Genomic DNA, 18,548 nt, shown 5'->3' on the forward strand with positions numbered 1-18,548 from the left:
GAACAGCACAGGTGAAACAAATTTTGTTAATGATGTCTCAGTTTAATTCATTGTCCCAGTAAGCCATGCAAGGGAGCCAGCATGCACAACACCAAGACCCTGGGACTAGCTAGACTAAATGGGATGTAGTTGTTTGTAATTTGTCAGTGACATGCCAAAAATGTCTGCTGTCAAAAAGGTCTATTACGCTCACTTATCACTTTCCTTTTGTTCTTTTGGCTGGCTGGTTGTGGGCAGGAGCCAGGTCAGTTTAGTGCTCACACATACATAGTAGCACTGAGGTGCTGACTTTGTTGAGCTACTGTTGAACAGAGACAGTGAGAGCCTTTCTGTTTGACTACTTGTCTTTTGCTGTGACCTGTTAACCCATGTGTGTTCAGATTTGTTTTCTTTTTGCACCAACCACAAGCAACAAGAGATGAAGATGAACACTACGAGGGGTCGTCAGTCGTGGGACAGCTGGTGCCAACTCAAGGTAAGCCCCAACCAAGCTCATATTTACTTCATTTAGTTATTAATGAAGTGAGGTCTGTGAGCCAGAACCATCAGTGCTCTACTCATTCTGCATTTTAGCTGCATGTCCACTGCCACACATGCTATCAACATTTCAAAAGCGCCACCTTCACCCTAACATCCACCTGTAGGCTCTGAGTCATACCTCCCCTCAGGTGGGGAACTTAGTATCTACTCCGTGCTGAGCTGACTTTGATGTTTCCTCGTGTAGAGCAACAAGGTCAGAGCATAGACGCCAAACATTAATACATATTCTACATTTACATAATGATCTATTCCACATGACTTGGCTGGTTGAACTTTTTTTTTTTTTTTTCTTTCATATACACATACCGTTGCCTAGACATTAATAAAGATCTGATTTCCAGTCATTATTGTAACACAGAGGAGCGCCACAAACAGACATGGCCAGCAACTCGCTTTCTGCTGCCTCATTTGAATGAACCTGAACGAATGAATAAATGAACTGACAAGAGTGTGGCTTGCCAAGGTCGTTGCACTGCCACAAAAATATAGCTCATATAGTCTAAAAGCCCTGGAATAAGCCAAAAAAATGTGGCTGTAATAATAATAGAGTCTAAACTTCCACTTGTAATACTTTGCTGTAATACAAGAAATTTTACAGGCAACATGTTTGCCTTATCATGAATGGCAGTTATTGCCCTGACTGAATGCCCTGATTTGGTTTGGAATCTAGAAGAGACAAAAAAAAAGTGAATAGATTCTTACACTTGTGGCATATTGGATGTCCCTCCATATGTTTGTCTCCCTGGAGAGGTCTGATGTCTCAAACAAGTTGTCCAACACCACCTCCCCGATCATATCATGCCGTGAAAACCGGTCAAAGTCAAAGACGCTCATGTGGAGCTTCCTGGCCGCCAGCTCATCGTAAGGCACAGGAAACTGGAAGCTCTCGTTGAATGTGGGGTTGAGAGTTTTCCGGTGGACGCGAGTCTGGAACTTCTTGCGGTCGGGCAGCAGGTAGATCTTCACGTAAGGGTCGGATGTGCCGCATAAGTCCTTGGCGGGCAGGTCTACCGCCTTGAGGATGTTGACTAACAGGGCCTCATTTTCATAGTCGTACTTGAGAGAGAAGTTAATCCTGCCACAGTTTTTGCTGCTGCCATTCTTGGATGAATCCTCTGATTCCGGGGCCTTCTGTTGGTAGAGCTCTGGCTGGATGCGGCCGATGCTTGTGGGCTTTTCATCTTTGTCCACCACATAGTCATTTCCCAGGTCTAGACTGCCTACCTGCATCTGCCTGGGCAGGTGTCTTTTGAATGAATTGTGCCTGCAGGGACAGAAAAGACAGGAAGAAAGAGTGTGACACGGAGTCGGTGGTGTTTTTTGTTGAGGCGATTTGGTGAAGATGGAGGTTTTGAATTTAAGGGTCCAACACAGCAAGCTGACCTCAGAGAACCAGCGCTGACAAAGGACGACTGATTGTGTCACCTCATGTCTCCTCACATCCTCCGGTGAAGTTGCAATTGATCAAACAAAGACAACAGCCAATGCCAGCAGAGTTATATCCTGTGTGAGAGGAAATAACTAGTGGCCTGTAGCCTGTACTTACATTGTTTTAAAAATGCATGAAAACAGTTACCATCGAAAGCTAGCCTGTTCTCATGCCACTGTAAATCTTGTAAGATGTTTGGAATAATAGCTTTTCATCTGTCACTGTTTGAGAAGTTTTGCTTTTCTTTGCTTTGCACTGAGATTTTCTGGTATTTTACTTGAGGAATAGGAAAATACAATAAAAAATGAAGGTGAAATATACGGATAGAGGTCACGTAAAGATAAAACTGCACTAAAACTACCCAGTGGGGATTAAATGAGGACCCAGGGGTGACTGATGATTTGTTGTGTTAAGACCGCGAATGGGATTTTTTGCTGCTTTTGTTAGAGGACAAATGGATGTGCTCTTAAAGGATAACTGCATACATGAGCAGAATGGCCCACTAATGTTCACTTATTAACAGAGAGGAAATGTGCAGTTTTGCTACAGCAAATGCTTTTTTTCTCCACTATATTCTATTAATTCTCATAAAGAAGCCATCACATATAATTAGCTTTACCATAATGACCTGCAGAGGGATGCCTCTAGGGCAGAGAGCAACACGATCGACAGTATTTATTATAATTAACTTCGTAGATACTAAATTGCTTTGATAGAAAAGATCTTCCTTCATTAGTGGCATATTAAGGATATGTGGTGCCTACTCCACATGATGTTGTGGCTTAAATTCTGCTTATGTGTGCATGCGTGCATGTTTGTATGTAACTCTTAAGTGTATTTACACATGGATAACCACATCCTACATACAGTGAATGTGACTAACCGAGTAGAGGAAGCTGGCTCAGTGGTTTGTCTCTGCATGCGTTGCGTGCGGCGCAGGAAGTGCTCCCTCATGGAGAGCTGCACATCGGTAGGGATGTCGGGAGATGTATGGCTTATCTTCACTGCTGCCTCCAGGAAACCCATCGAACCCATGGGGTCCTTCACCTTCTCTGTCGCCATGGTGACCGGTGGCTGGTGCTGCTGGGGACTGGGCAGCGGGAGAGGCGGCTGGAGCGGGCAGTGCTCGGGGCCACAGGCGGGGCTGATGGTTGGACTGGGGAACTGGGCCTTAGTCCGCCAGCACAGCTTCCAGGAGACGAATGTAAGAAGGCCCAGCAGAGCCAGGCCACAGACCACAAACACACCAAGCAGGAGGCCAAAAGTAGCGTCTGGTGGCGAGCCACGGGGACCAGAAACAGAGGATCACACAATATGGACAAACAGATGGTGGTTACAAGAGGAGAGAGGGAAGAGAGAGAGAGGTCTATTAGAGCATGAGTTTTCAAATGGTCTTGTGCTATATCAGTGGTTTTTATATAAGACGGAGGACAGTGAGCCAAGTATACTGGGAGATGTGCTTCATAAATATTAAAGCAACTTCCATTAGTCTTCAGTTCAGCCAAGGGATAAGAAAAGCACAGCAGCATCGTAATGTAAACATAATTCAAATGTGGGTACGATATGCAGTCATGCACACATACTGTACATATAATTTCCTCACTGGAGAGGGAGAGGTAATTATGCAAACAAACAATATAATTGAATAAAAAATTTTAAAAAAAAGACTCATGGGAATAGAACCAAGGTGTCAGAAAGCTTCTTCTGGGATTTTTCACCATGAAACAGATAAAAAAAAAAAAAAAAGCCAGGCACACTCAAACTCATTTATTCTCGCGTATTTTGAATATGCTTCCTGGGAAACAGGCAGCATACAAAAACCTGGAGACTCACCAAGAATGCTGACAAGCACTTTACAAGGATTCATGGGGACCGAGGGAGAAAAAAAAACAAACAAAAAAAACATATAGCACTGTTATCTCTGGCTTTTGCCTTTGGGATTCTTGCCAGAGTTGCTGCACTCTTGATTTAAAAAAAAACATTTAACTAGCTGATACTTGGGAACGTTTTCCACACTTTTCAGCCGAGATTGAATACAATTCTCTAAATTTTTGCTGGAGTGTTCTTTTCCATGCAGCCCGAGTTTATCTACAATAACTCGCGCTGAGGAGCGTCTCGGTGGCCTCTCAGAGGATCCACAAACTCCTGTCTCCACAAAACACTCCAGAGATAGCAGGAAGCTGCTTCAAGCTTTATTGAATTAGCTCTTCTCTAATATTTTCCTGGCTCAACCTTTTCTCTCTGAAGTAAAACACGAGCATCACCAGGCACTGAAACCTGCAGGTGAGGCTGCGTTTTTCAGGGTGAGGTTTTTAGAGAATACATGTGATTCGTTATTTATGTGGGAAATTATTCAGACTTTGTTGTTACATTCAAGCCTTTGCCAAACAAGTTCACGCAACGCTGATTCAGTCTATCAGTGCCAGGTAAATCTTTGCAGTGGTAACATTTGCATATATACTGTATGTATATTAATTGACCATGTGTTTACTTTCTTCACAGACGCAGACGAAACTGGAAATCCTGCATCAATCAAAACTAAGCAGCGGGAAGGAAAGAGATACAAAACACGGTGAGGGGACTGAGAGGAAAAGAAAGCGAGAAGGTGATGAAGATGAGCGAGGAAGAGCAGGTAGGATGTCTGTTCAACACACACAAAAACACACTGATCACATCCAGACAAGTAGTGTAATATAACAGAGATACGTCAAAGTCAATTAACAACACAAACAGGATAGTTAACTAACTTAAAGATTCACAGAGAAAGGAACAGGCAGTGACACCCGTTGTTAAAAAAATAAATCACTCACTGTTCATGTGACAAACTACTACTCCTATATTCAATCTATAAAACCTAAATGACCCAAAAGGCTGTGAAAATTTTCTGCCTTGTGTTGCACAAATTAAGAGCTTTCATGTTCAGAATTCAAACAAAACAGAGTGTCCACTAAGGGGAATTTACAGCTTAGTCAAGCGGTGGACAGGATTTCAAGTCTGGAGGATTTATGCCTGGAGGAGGATTTCTCAGCTGTCCACGGCCCCGGCCTCTCCATGTCATTTGAAATTTCACACGGCTCTCCACAAAGCTTCATCTTGACTGGACTGTCTTCATCCATCATGGAGTCTTCATCCGCTGTCACGGCAAATTGAAGCCGACCCTGCACTGTGCTCTGAAATACGCCAGCGAGCGGCCTGTGGTGACAATCTGTCGCCACAAAATGCGTCGACAGGTCAAAAATTTGTATTTTTATTGATGTGCGGAACTTTGGCTTGTTTTACTTTTCCCCGCAGCAGCAGCAGCTTTCAAAATTTGAAGGCTGCTGCTGCTGTAGCTGTGGGAAAGTTAGTAGTTACCTCAGATTGATGTTCAAAGTGTGGAAACCACTAAGGCAGCGTTCATGGGCTTCACTGAGACAAAATCGAGCCTCAGTCATTTCAAAAAGGTTGATATTAATGGATTTTGTCACTCTTATATTTGATGGATACTGAAATAGTGCTCTAACTTTAGGGACTAAGTTCCCATAATGCATTGGGGGATGTAAACAGGAAGTAAAATACTGAGATGGGTTTAGTTTGGGTTACAACTTGAGCCCTGTAGTCGTTTACATTTTGCCAAATTAGCTCTTAATAGTTCCTGTTTGCAGTGAGTGTATAGATGTACAGACAACTTGGTGCTGTAAAAATTAAAAAATGTGAAGATTCTCAGGCAAGTTCTGGCGATATGAGGAGCGTCTTGTTTTTTTTTAATGTTGACCTTTATGAAGTGAAGTTATGAACATTTATTTGCGATGGATATATATAGGTAATGATATCCTCAGAAAGTATAACTCACACTGAATCTAAAAATATGTGTAGCATGTCCATGTGTTCAGATTTATGAGTGCAAATATTTCTGCAAATTGCAGCAATCTGATGCCAAGTGTTTTAAAGTACCTTAATAGCCTCCATGCGCTGTGTGTCACAGCCCCTGCTGCAGCTCCAAGTGCTGGCTATGTTGGTAAATCTGCCAAATTGCAAGGCCACACTACAAAAACTAACTTCCCTCTGTTTTTAGAACCTGCAAGCACCTGCACTTTAAACTTAAAAAAGCCTGTGTGGAAGTGTGTGTACAGACTGGTAAACATGTGAGTTGGAGCATTTGTGCAGTGACCTTTTGTTCACATCGCAGCTGCGAAATTACACCGCTGCTTCACCGACTATCACTTTCTGAACTTTTGCACTTTGCACAACTGATAAACGGTATAAAAGAAGTAGAAACTGAGCGTTTTTTGTTTTTGATTTGAAGTGGTTTCTGTGATAATTGAATAATCGAAGCAGCTGGATCTGAGTCATGTTCCTGTCACTTGTCTAGTTTGGTGTGATAAGGTTAATGAGAGACCTCCAGCACTGCAACGCCTACAGTACAATAAGTCATTTCTAACATAATGACTGGAAAAAATAGAAGTGTTGAAGCTGAAATGCTGCTAATTTCTCAGTCCTTTTAGTCTCTGCCTTCTAGTGTTCAGAAGATGATAGATACTGTACGCAGAGAGCTAATGATGCATCGATAGTGAGGCAGAGACAGAGAGCCTGGCGTGAATGTTGAAGACAGAGAGAGTGATAGAAAAGCCATTGTTCTTCCTCTTCAGACAGATGGGTAATGGAGCAGAGCTGTGTGAACGGATTATTCCCCCCGGACGCAACCTCCCCTGACAGCGTGAGACTAGACTGACCTCAGGGTTTAGCACACTATTAATGACTGCACCCATGCCATGGAGGAGTGGACTATCACTATCCTGCAGTCAATCAAAAGGATCTTTGTGGATCCTTTCATGCTGAAAAAACCTTTCACAATCAATACTGCAAAGCTCCTTAAGGTAGGTTTCAGGGCAGGTGAAAAAGGCAAGGAAGTGAATCACCGCTTTGTGAAAGACGGGTATTTTATATATATACTGTAAAAAGTGAAACTTCCAGATATTGACCCCTGAGCTGGGTGACTTGCGTGAATGCCCTGACAGCCCCAGTGCTCTAAAAACATTGTGGCATGCTTACCCTTTCCCACAAGACAAACCACATCGAGCTCTGTCGCATGCAACTGGTGGCTGCTCCCTTCGCTGCCACTTTGCATGTTTCAGTACAGTGTTGGTTTGTTTCTAGTCAGGAGTTTCCTCCTTTGTCACACTAGGTCCTGCCGAAACAGGGCTTGTCCAGATGTTATCAGGTGTTTCTGAGGATGCACAAATTTAATTAACGTTTGTTTTGAAGTGGAGTCAGAGAGCAAAGTGAAGCCTGAGGGCTTTTTCTTTTTTTTTCTCCCCCCCCTATCAAGTTCAAATCTAACCTGGTTTCCATAGCAACTTGGTCATTAGAGAGGATGTGCAATGTCTCTGTTTGCCGTCATGAATTGACTCATCTTCAACAGGGAAAGTCCACTCACAGTGGAGCTATAATACACACAGGTCATAGAGACGTCAAAGAGATGTTTACAGTGTGAAACTTACTTTACACAACCAGCTTTGTTTCACCAGCGTAGAGGCAGCAACGTTATTGCCATATAAGGGACTGTATGACAGTTATTCCTTGTGCTCACGTGGGAGTGGACTGATTGTTTTGGGGGGAGAATTTAAAGCTGCAAACTTTAGCATACCTGCCTAACTAGCTCATTACCTACAATAGTAATCTAGTGAAGTTACCTGCAAAGTTCGTTAAGAGCTGGAACAGCAGAGATGCTGCAACATGCTGGTATGTTTTTAGCTTGAAATGTGTATGTCTGTGACTGAGTGAGTGGTACTCCTTGTTTCCATATAGCTCTGTACTTATGCAAGTCAACTAGAAGTCCATTTATTCCTATGGTAACCTTCGTGATCCTCAATGTATTTGCGAAAGAAGTAGGTATTAAAACAAATTATCTAACTTTTTGACGCCATGTTTAGCTAACATTAGTAGCATGCTAGCTGTGCAACTTTTACAGATTACATGAATAGTCGTTTTAATAAAATATTTCACACAACTCTATGCAGTGTGGAGGTTAGTCTACAAACAGATTAAATTAGCATGTAAATTAACTGTTGGACTTTTCCCTCTTTGTCAAAATGATTTGCTGTGAACAGTTTCTATTTCGTTATCAGGAAGTGTTGGGTGAGAACACTCACAGCTGAAGTGTAAACGACAGGTGTTATGGTGAGTGACAACACTCTCAGCAGCCCAGCAGGAGAGACACTGTGAGACAGGGTCGCTTTGGTTTTAGTCTTTGAACATTGTATGTATGTAGCTGTCGTGTCTTTTTACTGGCTTTTCATTTTTAAACATGTCAGCTGGAAGCATGAAAAAGTCGCTGGAGGCCGAGTTTTAACATTTATCATTTGCTAGCTACAGCTGCTAAAATCAAATGATAAAATTCATGTTTCGTGGACTAGAAATGGGATGCTGCGTTTGTGCGCGAGGGAAGACCTGTCGATTCAGTAAATGCTGTGACTTTTTATGGTAAATCTGCCGCTGTTACTGTAATCTGGATACTTGACACTCTGCTGGAAACATCTCTCTCTGCACGGTGTTTTAAAAACGTAACACAAGATGCAACAAGGATCTGTAGCTCCTCTTTAAACTCATTTTGCGTCGCCTCTTTTAGTCATAATAATGAAATGAGCACCCGACTACACAAAGATAATAATGTCCATTCAGTCATCAATAGTTATAAAAATGACTGCTTTGTCATATTCTGTTGGCCTCGTTTACCCAAAGGCAGATGTCTAAGGATGGTGGTGAGTGTTGGTGCTGTCTGTGCCCTGTAACCCACAGTTACTCACGCTCTCTGTCCGTCACAGATGGGCATGACATCTGATATTTCCACAGGAAGGAGAGAAGAGCTGCACACAACATGTGAATGTGGGTGAGCCACAGCGTTTGACAAGGTAGAGAGTTAAAAGTGAAATTTCTTTCTTGTGAGGCTTCATTTATATTCCATATGGCAGATTGTCCTCAATATTTCTGACGTATTAATATCTTTCTTCCCCAAAATTGTATGAGAGTCACCTTCCAGCACTTCCACATACACTCTTTTTTTTCTTGCAACACATTGTGCATCAGTGAAATTGAATAAACTGCAGCAAATTTAAAAGTAATTTCAGCCCAGATATTAAGTGTAAGAGGATCATGTACAGTTGACTTGTTATTAATGGTTACAATTTCTAAAGAAAATGAAAGTGGTTCAGGAAAAGTTTACTTTAATCAACGGGCAGTGACATTTCATGAGATTGGAAAAGTGCGTCAAGTTTGCACAACTGATTTCAGCACAAAGTGGGCTCTGTAGTTTACTACAAGCGCCTTAAATTGTAAATGTTTCCCCAACACACTTGTTTCAAAAGCTGTCAGTAGTGGCTTCCCTGTCTTCTTTCTCTAAGGGGGGGGAGAATAATACGCTCTAATCTTGATGTGGGTACCTCAGCCATTTTTGGATTTCTGTATCCCATGGTGTCTTTTTCAGAGCAATCAGAAAATCCCATAATCCCCTAGATCCCCAAATCCTAAAGCCCCACCACATGCGAAGAGGAGTTTAGACCCCAGCAGATCAGCCTAGAGGTGTGAGGAGGAATTTGAGGCTGTGGAGGGAAAAAAAATAAAAAAAAAAATTACACTTTCGCATTTCAAGCCAAGGTGGGAAAAGATGTTGTCTCAATCAGCCTCAAATCAGCCTCAGTGACGTGTATCTTAGTAATTATCTTTACTTAAAATGCTTAGAAACCTATTACTCTTTGCTTTAATTTGAATTCGTCTGTTTCCAGCTACAGTGCACAAAAAAGCAGACTAAAGCTCCACATCCGAGTACCCAGCTGCGTTGGCAATAAAGATAAAAGGGGACAGAACCTTTTATAAGTGACCAGCAAGCGAATATGATACTAGCAAATAAGACTTTCTCTTCATTACTTTTTTGTTTGTCAGCTCAATCATTCTGTCTGCTTGACAGTTCCAACCTGCAAGGCCAAGATATACTGTCAAGTGGAAATATGTTGAAATATTTTTGAGCTGTCAAAGCAGAGGGATATTTTTTTTTCTGTCTCAGTTTTGCCAGAATATGCGACAGATATGTCTTGTCTGGGAACTGTCACGGTGAAAATGTTAAAACTCAGTGACAGCTGCAGGATGCCGACAAGCTATGGATAAATTTTTGCTGCTGAAGTTCAAAATAATAATCATATTCAACATTACTCATCCCCATAATTTTAAATGAAGATAAAACAGACCTCAGTCAGAGCATCTATAATTTCTGAACAGACTGTAACAGCTCCAAAAGGTGCTAAGGTTCAATTTCAGATTAATTCGGTACAGCAGGGGGATATGTCAGTGTTTGTCCTTTAAAGGAATAGTGCAACAGTTTGGAAAATAAACTTATTTCCTCTCTGATAGAGAGAGATGAGAGGATTGATGCAACTCTCAGTCAGTTAGCTTAGCTTAGCATAAAGACTGGAAACAGAGGGAAACAGCTAGCCTGGCTCTGTCCAGCACTTCTAGAACTCACAAATTAAAATGTTACATCTCTTTTGTTTAATCCGTGTAAAAAACAAAGTGTAATGAAATAAATTCTCAGTTTAATGGGGGATTGGTTGCTTGGCAACTGCTCAGAGCCAAGAAATGGTACAGCACATAACCCCCCTAAAAACAATTTGTCAGTTTTACATTTCAGTCAGAGACACCTATGTCAAAGAATTTACCACTTGTTCAGAAGGTTAGATGTGGTGAGAAAGACTCTGCTGTTTGAGGGTGGTGGAGGGAGTTTCCCAGTAGTCAGGGTTGGCAGTGGAGATTCAGCAGAGCAATGGGGGCGATGTATAAAGGTCCAAAACACCAGCATGAACATGATTGGATGATAATGGTCGTCTGGTAGCAAACAAATGATGAAGAGTGGTGCAGGAATGATTCCTAAAACCTGGAAGTAAGTTAGCATTTTAGCACTTCTGGTTCCCTCTTCCCAAAGTCAGCAGGTTTTTGAAATAAGGCTGAAATAAGGTCTGTGGTGTAAACACAAACTCAAGTCATTTTCACATTTTATTCTACAACATAGAGTAAAATACGTCAGTAAAAAATCCACTCATGATCTCTTTAACAACAGAGGTTATTCTACTCACCAGTCCACCTTTATAGCCTCGTTTGTTTCTACTCACAAACTATCTCTAACTTTCTAAGAAGAGAGGCTTTTGTAGGAGAGGTCAGCACTAAATTAAATTACAAGTTGGAAACTTCATTTGTGAAGATTATCTGATGAACAAAAATGTGTAAGTATCAGAAACTTTTCTTGGCCTCTGAGCCTATTTTCTGCAGTAATCCAAAACCCAGTGACCAGGGTGATGCTAACTTCCGGGCTGGCCCACAGAAATAAGTCATCCCTGCACCACTCTATTGGCGTCTAATTCCTACTCCATTTGGTGATACCAGGCTGGTTTAAAATAAACCCATCTGTGTCAGAGTGACATACCGAGCCCCCACAATGTGCCGACTTTAACCAGCAAATTCAGGGTGAGAAATGACCGTTACTGACACTAATAACTATCCATGACCCCCTTAAAGTCTCTGACCAGATCACGACATGCTAATCGCTAACTGTGCACTCTAAAGTAACAGGGAGGTTGCCTCGTAAAGGTATTGACCCTTTTCTACCCATTACATTTCTGCTGTTTAAGAAAATCCTTACGTTTCAATCGTATTGCAGTTTACAGCCGGAATGATATATGATGAATTTATGACGTTTTAAAAAATCTGCTTCTTTTAAATTAGTTTTCTGTCACCCAAAAGGCACATGCTCTCTTTGCCTTGTGATTCTACAGTCTCATAATGTAATGACTTGAGATTTCTAATGGACTTCGGAGGGCTCATACAATGTGCCAGCGCTCACACTCAATAATCCGCCCAGGAGAGACTCTCAGAAAGCTGTTATCTCCTCCACAAGTGCGAAGTTAATCAAAGTGCAGCCTCTCTTCTCCTCCACATCTTCAAGTCCTCCTAACGGTTCAAAAACTCTTGTCATCTCTCCAGGAAAGTTAAAATATTAAACTCGTTACAAGGCTCAGTAAATTTTGGCTCAAGCACAGTCTCCATCTTGTTAAATGTCATTTGATTGCTGTGTTCTGCAGCCAATGAGGAGCCACAGGGGAGCCTCCAACACCCCCCACCTCCACCACGGGGCTGTGTCGAGTTCAGTCCGGTATTAGCATCTGGTCCTATCACACAATTAACCTGCTTGTTGACCAGGAGCTCCTATCTCTGTCGCACAGCTTTCAGCCTGCCAGGTTGCCTCTATTCATGGGGGCCGTTTGCAGAGAGCAAACATTGAGATAGATCGCAGACCTTCACAGGCCAGAAAATAAACATTGAAAAATAAAAAAGAGGATTTTCAGTGGTAGATGTTTGCACGTTTACACTTTTGTTGCTGACATGACTTGTGAGAAAGGTGTTCTGCACAATCAATCCAATACTCATTAACACTTTTACTGCATTGTGACTTCCCTCAGGCAAACAAGAAAAGAATATTGCATTTACCACAAATCAGTCATTTTCAGCCAACATCAGATGAATGAAAAATGTGATTTAAAACATGCAAAATACATGGATTTGGAAACATTTTGATAGTACATGTGTGTTTAATTGTCAACACACTCAAATAAAAAAATCAGTTTGACACCAGAAAGATGTTTTAGGGCAGCAACAGTTACTTGGTTAATCGATTAGTTGACTTATTGTCAAATATTTTGAGTTACAAGTCAAAAATTCACTGGTTCCAGCTGATGTGATGGGTGTTTTTAAAACAATATTTTAACATTTTATTGATTCATTAAGAAAATATTGGGTAGATTTATTCATATTAAAAATAATTTTGACTTGCAGCCCTAACATATCAAACTCTGCTTTGGAAAGAGCAGAAATTTAAACGAGCAAACTAAACCTAAACATTAAATAGCATTTATATTTTATGAACTCCATTGAATATTCTTGTACATCATTAATGTATGTAAGTACAGGAATTAAACTGACCTATATTTGGAATTACGATCATCAAGTAGAACTCAGAGTTTTATGTCGAAGTTAAACTCTTAATGTCAACTTGTGAATACTGTCTGCAAAGTATAAATCATATAAAGTACTGACGGAGTATTTCAAGCTGTGCCAGGCAAGATGTCGGCCTCAATCCTGTTGCCCATGAGGCGCTGGAGATTTGCCTTGTTTACTTAAATAAAAAAGCATCAGTTATGTGACTGGTGGGAAATCATCTTCTCCACCCTCAGGAGGTTAAGGAGGAAAAAAAAAAGTGAACCTTGCATATTTATGAACTGTCTGTAAGTAGCAGTAAGTAAACTTCAGAACAGAGATGTTTAGCCTCAGTCATCACTTTCAACTATGGCATAAAATATCACAGATTAGCAGGGTTGTTTGAGGGGAAAGTCTGGCGATGTTCTGCATTTTTCTTATTGTCAGCAAATATCACGAAAAGACCAAAACTAAGTATTGTGATATATCTGAGGCACAGAGCTCCATTTTTTTGTCCTGAAGCATTAAAAATGAGCCACAGTATTGCAGTGGATGACATGTTGCTGCTGTATTTCATAGAAAACCAGCACTAGATGTGTGTTAATCCGCTGCTGAAAATAGTCCCCACCCAGTATCCCCTCTGGGATAAACAGTGCTTCATGCTTCATCCTTTCCTCAGGCATTACGTGCAGTTTGGATATTATACCCCACACCAGTGACAGACAGATCCCTCCCCATAGCTCAAGTGTCTCGAGCCCCTGATCCCGAGTCACCTCATCATCACCCTGGATCTCCTCAGCAGACCGAGCTGATTAGGTACCATGCCATTCCCCAGCCACTTGACCTGTGGTACATCTGAATCCTGCCCGATCCATCGTCCCCTCCCACCCCCCACAGCCTTGTCTCAGAGACTCGCCTCATCACTCTGTAACTAATGAATTTTTACTGTACAGAGAGCTATAAATATTAGATCCAATATGAAGTCGTATGATTTGTTTTATATGAGATTTGGAGCAAAAGAATATCATAAACCTGCTGAAGTTAGAAACTCTAATAAAAGAATCCCTGAGACCAGCGGAGCAGGTGGACTGCATGATGCTATCAAATAATAAAGACTGACAATTTATGGTGTTACAGGGGTGGGGAACCTTTATCGATTTGGCCCATGCTTCCTGTATGCCACTATATGGATGCTTTAATTTCCAGGGGTATCACAGTAAAACTAACAGGCTGCAATCTGCCCCCTGTAAAAATAGCTTAAGCTCATTTTCAGTCTCAGTAATTTTCACCACCAGGGATTTTAAATGGATGTGCTACATCCATTACAGCCAGAAGTTATAAGCGCCTGGTATTGCACGATGAAAGCTTTTGCTCCACTCAAAATGCTTCATTGCCCTGAAATATTGCATTGTTAATCATGACGAATAAATATGACTAGCAGTCATGTGTATAGAGAGGATGTGAGCGATGTGGGGGTGGGAAGATGCCATAGCTTCTTAATGTCTCTGATTAGGTTAAGGAAGAAATATGTGGGAGAAACATTATAGAAACGTTAATATGTTTTGGCACATTCTTAAGAGCCTATTAAAATGTTTGATTGTTTACCGGAGGCTGTGAGGGCGATGGATATTTAATAGAGTTTGTTTAAAAGACAGAGTGAGGCAATACATATGTGTATATCACATAATATTAATGTGTATTGTTGTTTTATTGTTGGTTGAAGAAGTAATATTTTACAAGGAGTCTTCAACATTCAGGAAAAGCTCATCATATGAAGAGTTTCCAGTCTTTATGTTAGGCTAAGCTAATCAGTTGTAGCTTCATATTGACCGTAGAGACATGAGTTTGACATAGTTCGACATTTTGGGAAATACACTTGTTTGTTTTCAGCCGAGAGTTATGAGACAATCGATACAGCTCTCGTGTCTGTACACTGAATATCAGGCTGTTCAAAGGTTAAACAAAATCTGGTTACCAGCACCGCTAAAGCTCAGTAAATAAGAGATCTTGTTTGATTAATCTGTACAAAAAACAAAGTAGTTTGCCTTTTTACAGGGGTTTATGTGAGGCTCAGTTATTTCGCAAGAAAAAAGGAATTAATCTGAGAAATAAAACATCATTTTCTTTTCTTTCACAGTTGTTATGTTCTTTAATAAACACACTGCACTGCTGTACTTTGACTGGATGCAGCTGACAGCCTCACCCTCGTTAAAATAGGCACATAGACATTTAGCTCTTTATACATCCATTATACCGACAGAGCAGTGATGTAACCTGGTTGCTATGTTTTTATATAGTCCCTCTAGACTTTAAAGTGCTGGTTGGCAGATTTTGTTACCTTTGGGCCGAGCCAGGCTAGCCGTTTCCCTCAATTTCCAGTGTTTATGCTAAGCTACGCTAACCGCTCACTGGTTGTAACGTCATTTTCACCCTACAGGCATGAGAGTGGTATCAGTCCTCTGATCTTGCTTTTGGCAAGAAAGTGAATGTGTATTTCCCAAAGTGTGAAACTGTTTTTATCAGGCTTCATATTTAATTTATCAAATTTACTTTCCAAGGACACGTCAAATTATTCTCTTTAAAACCCTCTTACAATAAAATAAAATGCCAGTACATCAGTTTTCTTTGGGAGGGGCGGGACCTTGGTTTGACCTGACCTTCGGCCTTGGGGCCCTGAATGATGGCAGCAAACAACAAGTCAGCATGAGGAAATGATGCATCCATCACTGACTCTGCTGAATAAACCGAGGTCTGACATTTGGGACCCACGTGCTTCAGAAGCCAGTCGCCTCATGATGCATTATCGCTCAGCTGATAACAAGAAAAATGGCAAGCACAAAGCGTTTTATCAAGCGGAGAGCATTATCAGGCTGAAACTAGAACTCCTGCAAAGGTTCAGCAGCTGAATCCAGTCATTTCTCTTCTCTATATGTATCCATCTACAGCTTGATGAATGATTATTGATAGTGCAGTGTGTTTAAAACTGGAACTTTCACATTTACGGAGAAGCAATGAATTAATCATTGATTGATGCAATATTTTCTGTGAGGCCACCTTATATATTTAGTTCAGCTCCACCACAAAAGCAGTTTTATCTCCTGTAAAACTCCCTGGGTAACCAACCACCACCGCTGAAACTCTCCTTATCGACTCCTCTTCAAACACTGACCGTTCGAAGAAACCTAAATTTATTTTCTTTCTGTACACCGGACAAAAACAGAGGAAGTGATGGAGTGCCTTTAGGGTGTTTTGGTGTTATCTCTGCTGGCGGTGATTTGGAAGAGATCATAGTGTTCAACAACAACAACATCTGTGTGAAAACTTTGGTGTGTACATATATATATATGTACAGTAGCTGCAGTGTGAGTTACAGTAAGAAGCAGTACCTGAGCACATAATGAAATAAAAAATGAACTATTTTTGATAACCTTTGAATCCTTTATGTAATTTTACAAGCAAAAATGCAAAATATTTTGTCTATGACAGTGATTCCCAACCTAGGAGACAGTTCATGGGATAGATTAAGAAGAAAAAACTAAGTCCTGCTACACAATTTTTTTGCTTTTTGTGAAAAAGCCAGATGTTTTTACCTCTTTGGACACTTAAAAATGTATGAAAAAGAACACAATATGACAAGTTTAGAGGAAAGAATTAGTAAGAAATTGATTCTGACACCTGTGATTAGGAAGCCACAAGTAGACACCGCCTTGTTTTAAAAAGTAACAAGTCTATAAGTTAAGTTTATGTGATAGTAAAATATAAATGGAATAATCTCAGACTACAGGAAGTTATCAAAGAGATTCTTCTGTGAAGGGCTCCCACCATGTTTTGCCACAGCTCTGTTCATTAACCCCGCCCTGACTCAGTTTTGCTTTTTGCTCCGAGAAAAAATTGCATCACTCTCTCTTTCTCGCTATCAAAGAGCAGTATATAAAACCCTCTGCAAGCAGCTTCACCTTTTTAACTGCCACTGACTGTCGCTTTCGCCAGCAAAAATGACAAACGGCGGCAATAGCAGGTCATACAGCTGTCGCTAATTAGAATTAAATCCACGAGTAGCTAGATAACAGGCCAAAATAAAACTTGTCTGTTGGCCAGTTGAAGAGCTCTTGGCGAGCCGGTGCCTGTGCTCAGCCAGAGGTCGTTTGTGAGGGAAGAACTTTCACTCTCTAACACTGATGTTGTGGGCTGAGGTGGTTTTGTATTCGAGGAAGTGATGCATCGTCTCTCTGGATGAGACTTTCATCTAAATGTTTTTAGCTGATCAACTTAATAGATTGGAATCTGGACCTTCAGTGTTTGTATCAAGTAGCTACCGCTGTTTTGGATTTAACCGATATTAAAGCACTCGGAGAGAGATCAGAGAAACATGATCTGCACATTCAGTTATTAATGCCACTACTTTTGGCAGCAACTAGTGGTGTCACTAAGTTCTTTTCAAATTAAGTAGCAAGAAATTTCTGTGAAAAGGACAACTGCCGACAAACGCAGCCGTCACTCGACTTTACGATGTCGCAGTCAGCGTCTGAGTAATATGGACATTATTTTTACTTCCTCGAGGTCAAAAATAAACCGGTGAGTTGTAGAATATGTGCCAGTGTGAGGACTTTCTCCACATCAAAGAATAATAATTCAAATCTTCTAAAGCGCTGGTGACCGCTCTGATGTAAAGCGGTGGTGTTTTATTGTTCCACTTCTTACTTCTTCATAATGATAATGGGTGTAATGACAGATAAAATTCAACAGTTCCCACACTGTGTCACACTAAACTATTATAGCTGTGTGCATTAATAACACACTTTAACTCAAAGGTTACTTTCCCCTGCAGCTCATTGCTTCTTCATACAGTAATTTGTACTTCTGAAAGAAGTAACTAGTAACTGTGACTACTAATTTTCAGTGACTTGTCCAGCTTTGGCAAATATTGCGTTTAGCTGTTGTTTTGCATTTGATGAAGTGGATCCAAGTGTAGTGAAGTCTGTTGACAGCTGTGTTGCTGAGTTAGCATGTGATCGTACACATCGCCTGTTTCTTTTCTTTGTGGATGCATTGTGTGTCAGAAAGGAGGGAAAAAGGAACTGACTAAGAGAGACTGAATGAAAAATTCAATAAGGGATTTGTTGGCCGCTGAGCTTAAAGAATCTGGGTATTTTAGCAAAATGGATCCGGCTATCAGCACGCACCCCCACATCCATTTGCATTTCAGTAGCAGTTTTGCCCTGCAGAGCTTCTTCTCACAGATGCAACATTTGGCTGGCTCATAAACACAGGATAATCCTTTTCTCTCATGTGCTTCATTTAATGTAAGATTAGCTTCTCGCGCTTCCACTAAACAAGTGCAATCATTGTCAGTATAGCATATCCTCCTGTTTACAAGAGCTATATTGTTTCCCCTCATGGACGGCCGGGGTATTGATCCAGGCCATGGAGCTGTCAGAATTCAGCCCAATTTCGTGTTGTATTGAAACAAATTATACCTGGAAGGGGCCGTCAGAGAGCTCAGCGTTATCTTACCCATCCTCCAGCCATGCGTTCCCAGCTGTGTGCTTTACTGGGTTTATCACACCGCTGTGCTCTATTGTTC

At 41.1% G+C, this 18,548-nt stretch overlaps 1 protein-coding gene across 1 annotated transcript in view; it reads right to left on the reverse strand.

Annotated features, from left to right (window-relative positions):
* The window catches only part of syt6a (synaptotagmin VIa), a 78,068-nt gene that overhangs the window by 13,086 nt on the left and 46,434 nt on the right, over positions 1–18,548 (reverse strand). The window contains exons 3-4 of the mRNA XM_018688934.2: positions 2,853–3,240; positions 1,243–1,804 (exon numbers count right to left, since the gene is read on the reverse strand). Coding sequence (XP_018544450.2) covers positions 1,243–1,804; positions 2,853–3,240 — 950 coding nt within the window. The remainder of the gene's footprint in view (positions 1–1,242; positions 1,805–2,852; positions 3,241–18,548) is intronic.

The sequence above is a fragment of the Lates calcarifer genome, linkage group LG6, assembly GCF_001640805.2.
Source record: "Lates calcarifer isolate ASB-BC8 linkage group LG6, TLL_Latcal_v3, whole genome shotgun sequence".
In the NCBI taxonomy this organism is placed as follows: domain Eukaryota; kingdom Metazoa; phylum Chordata; class Actinopteri; family Centropomidae; genus Lates; species Lates calcarifer.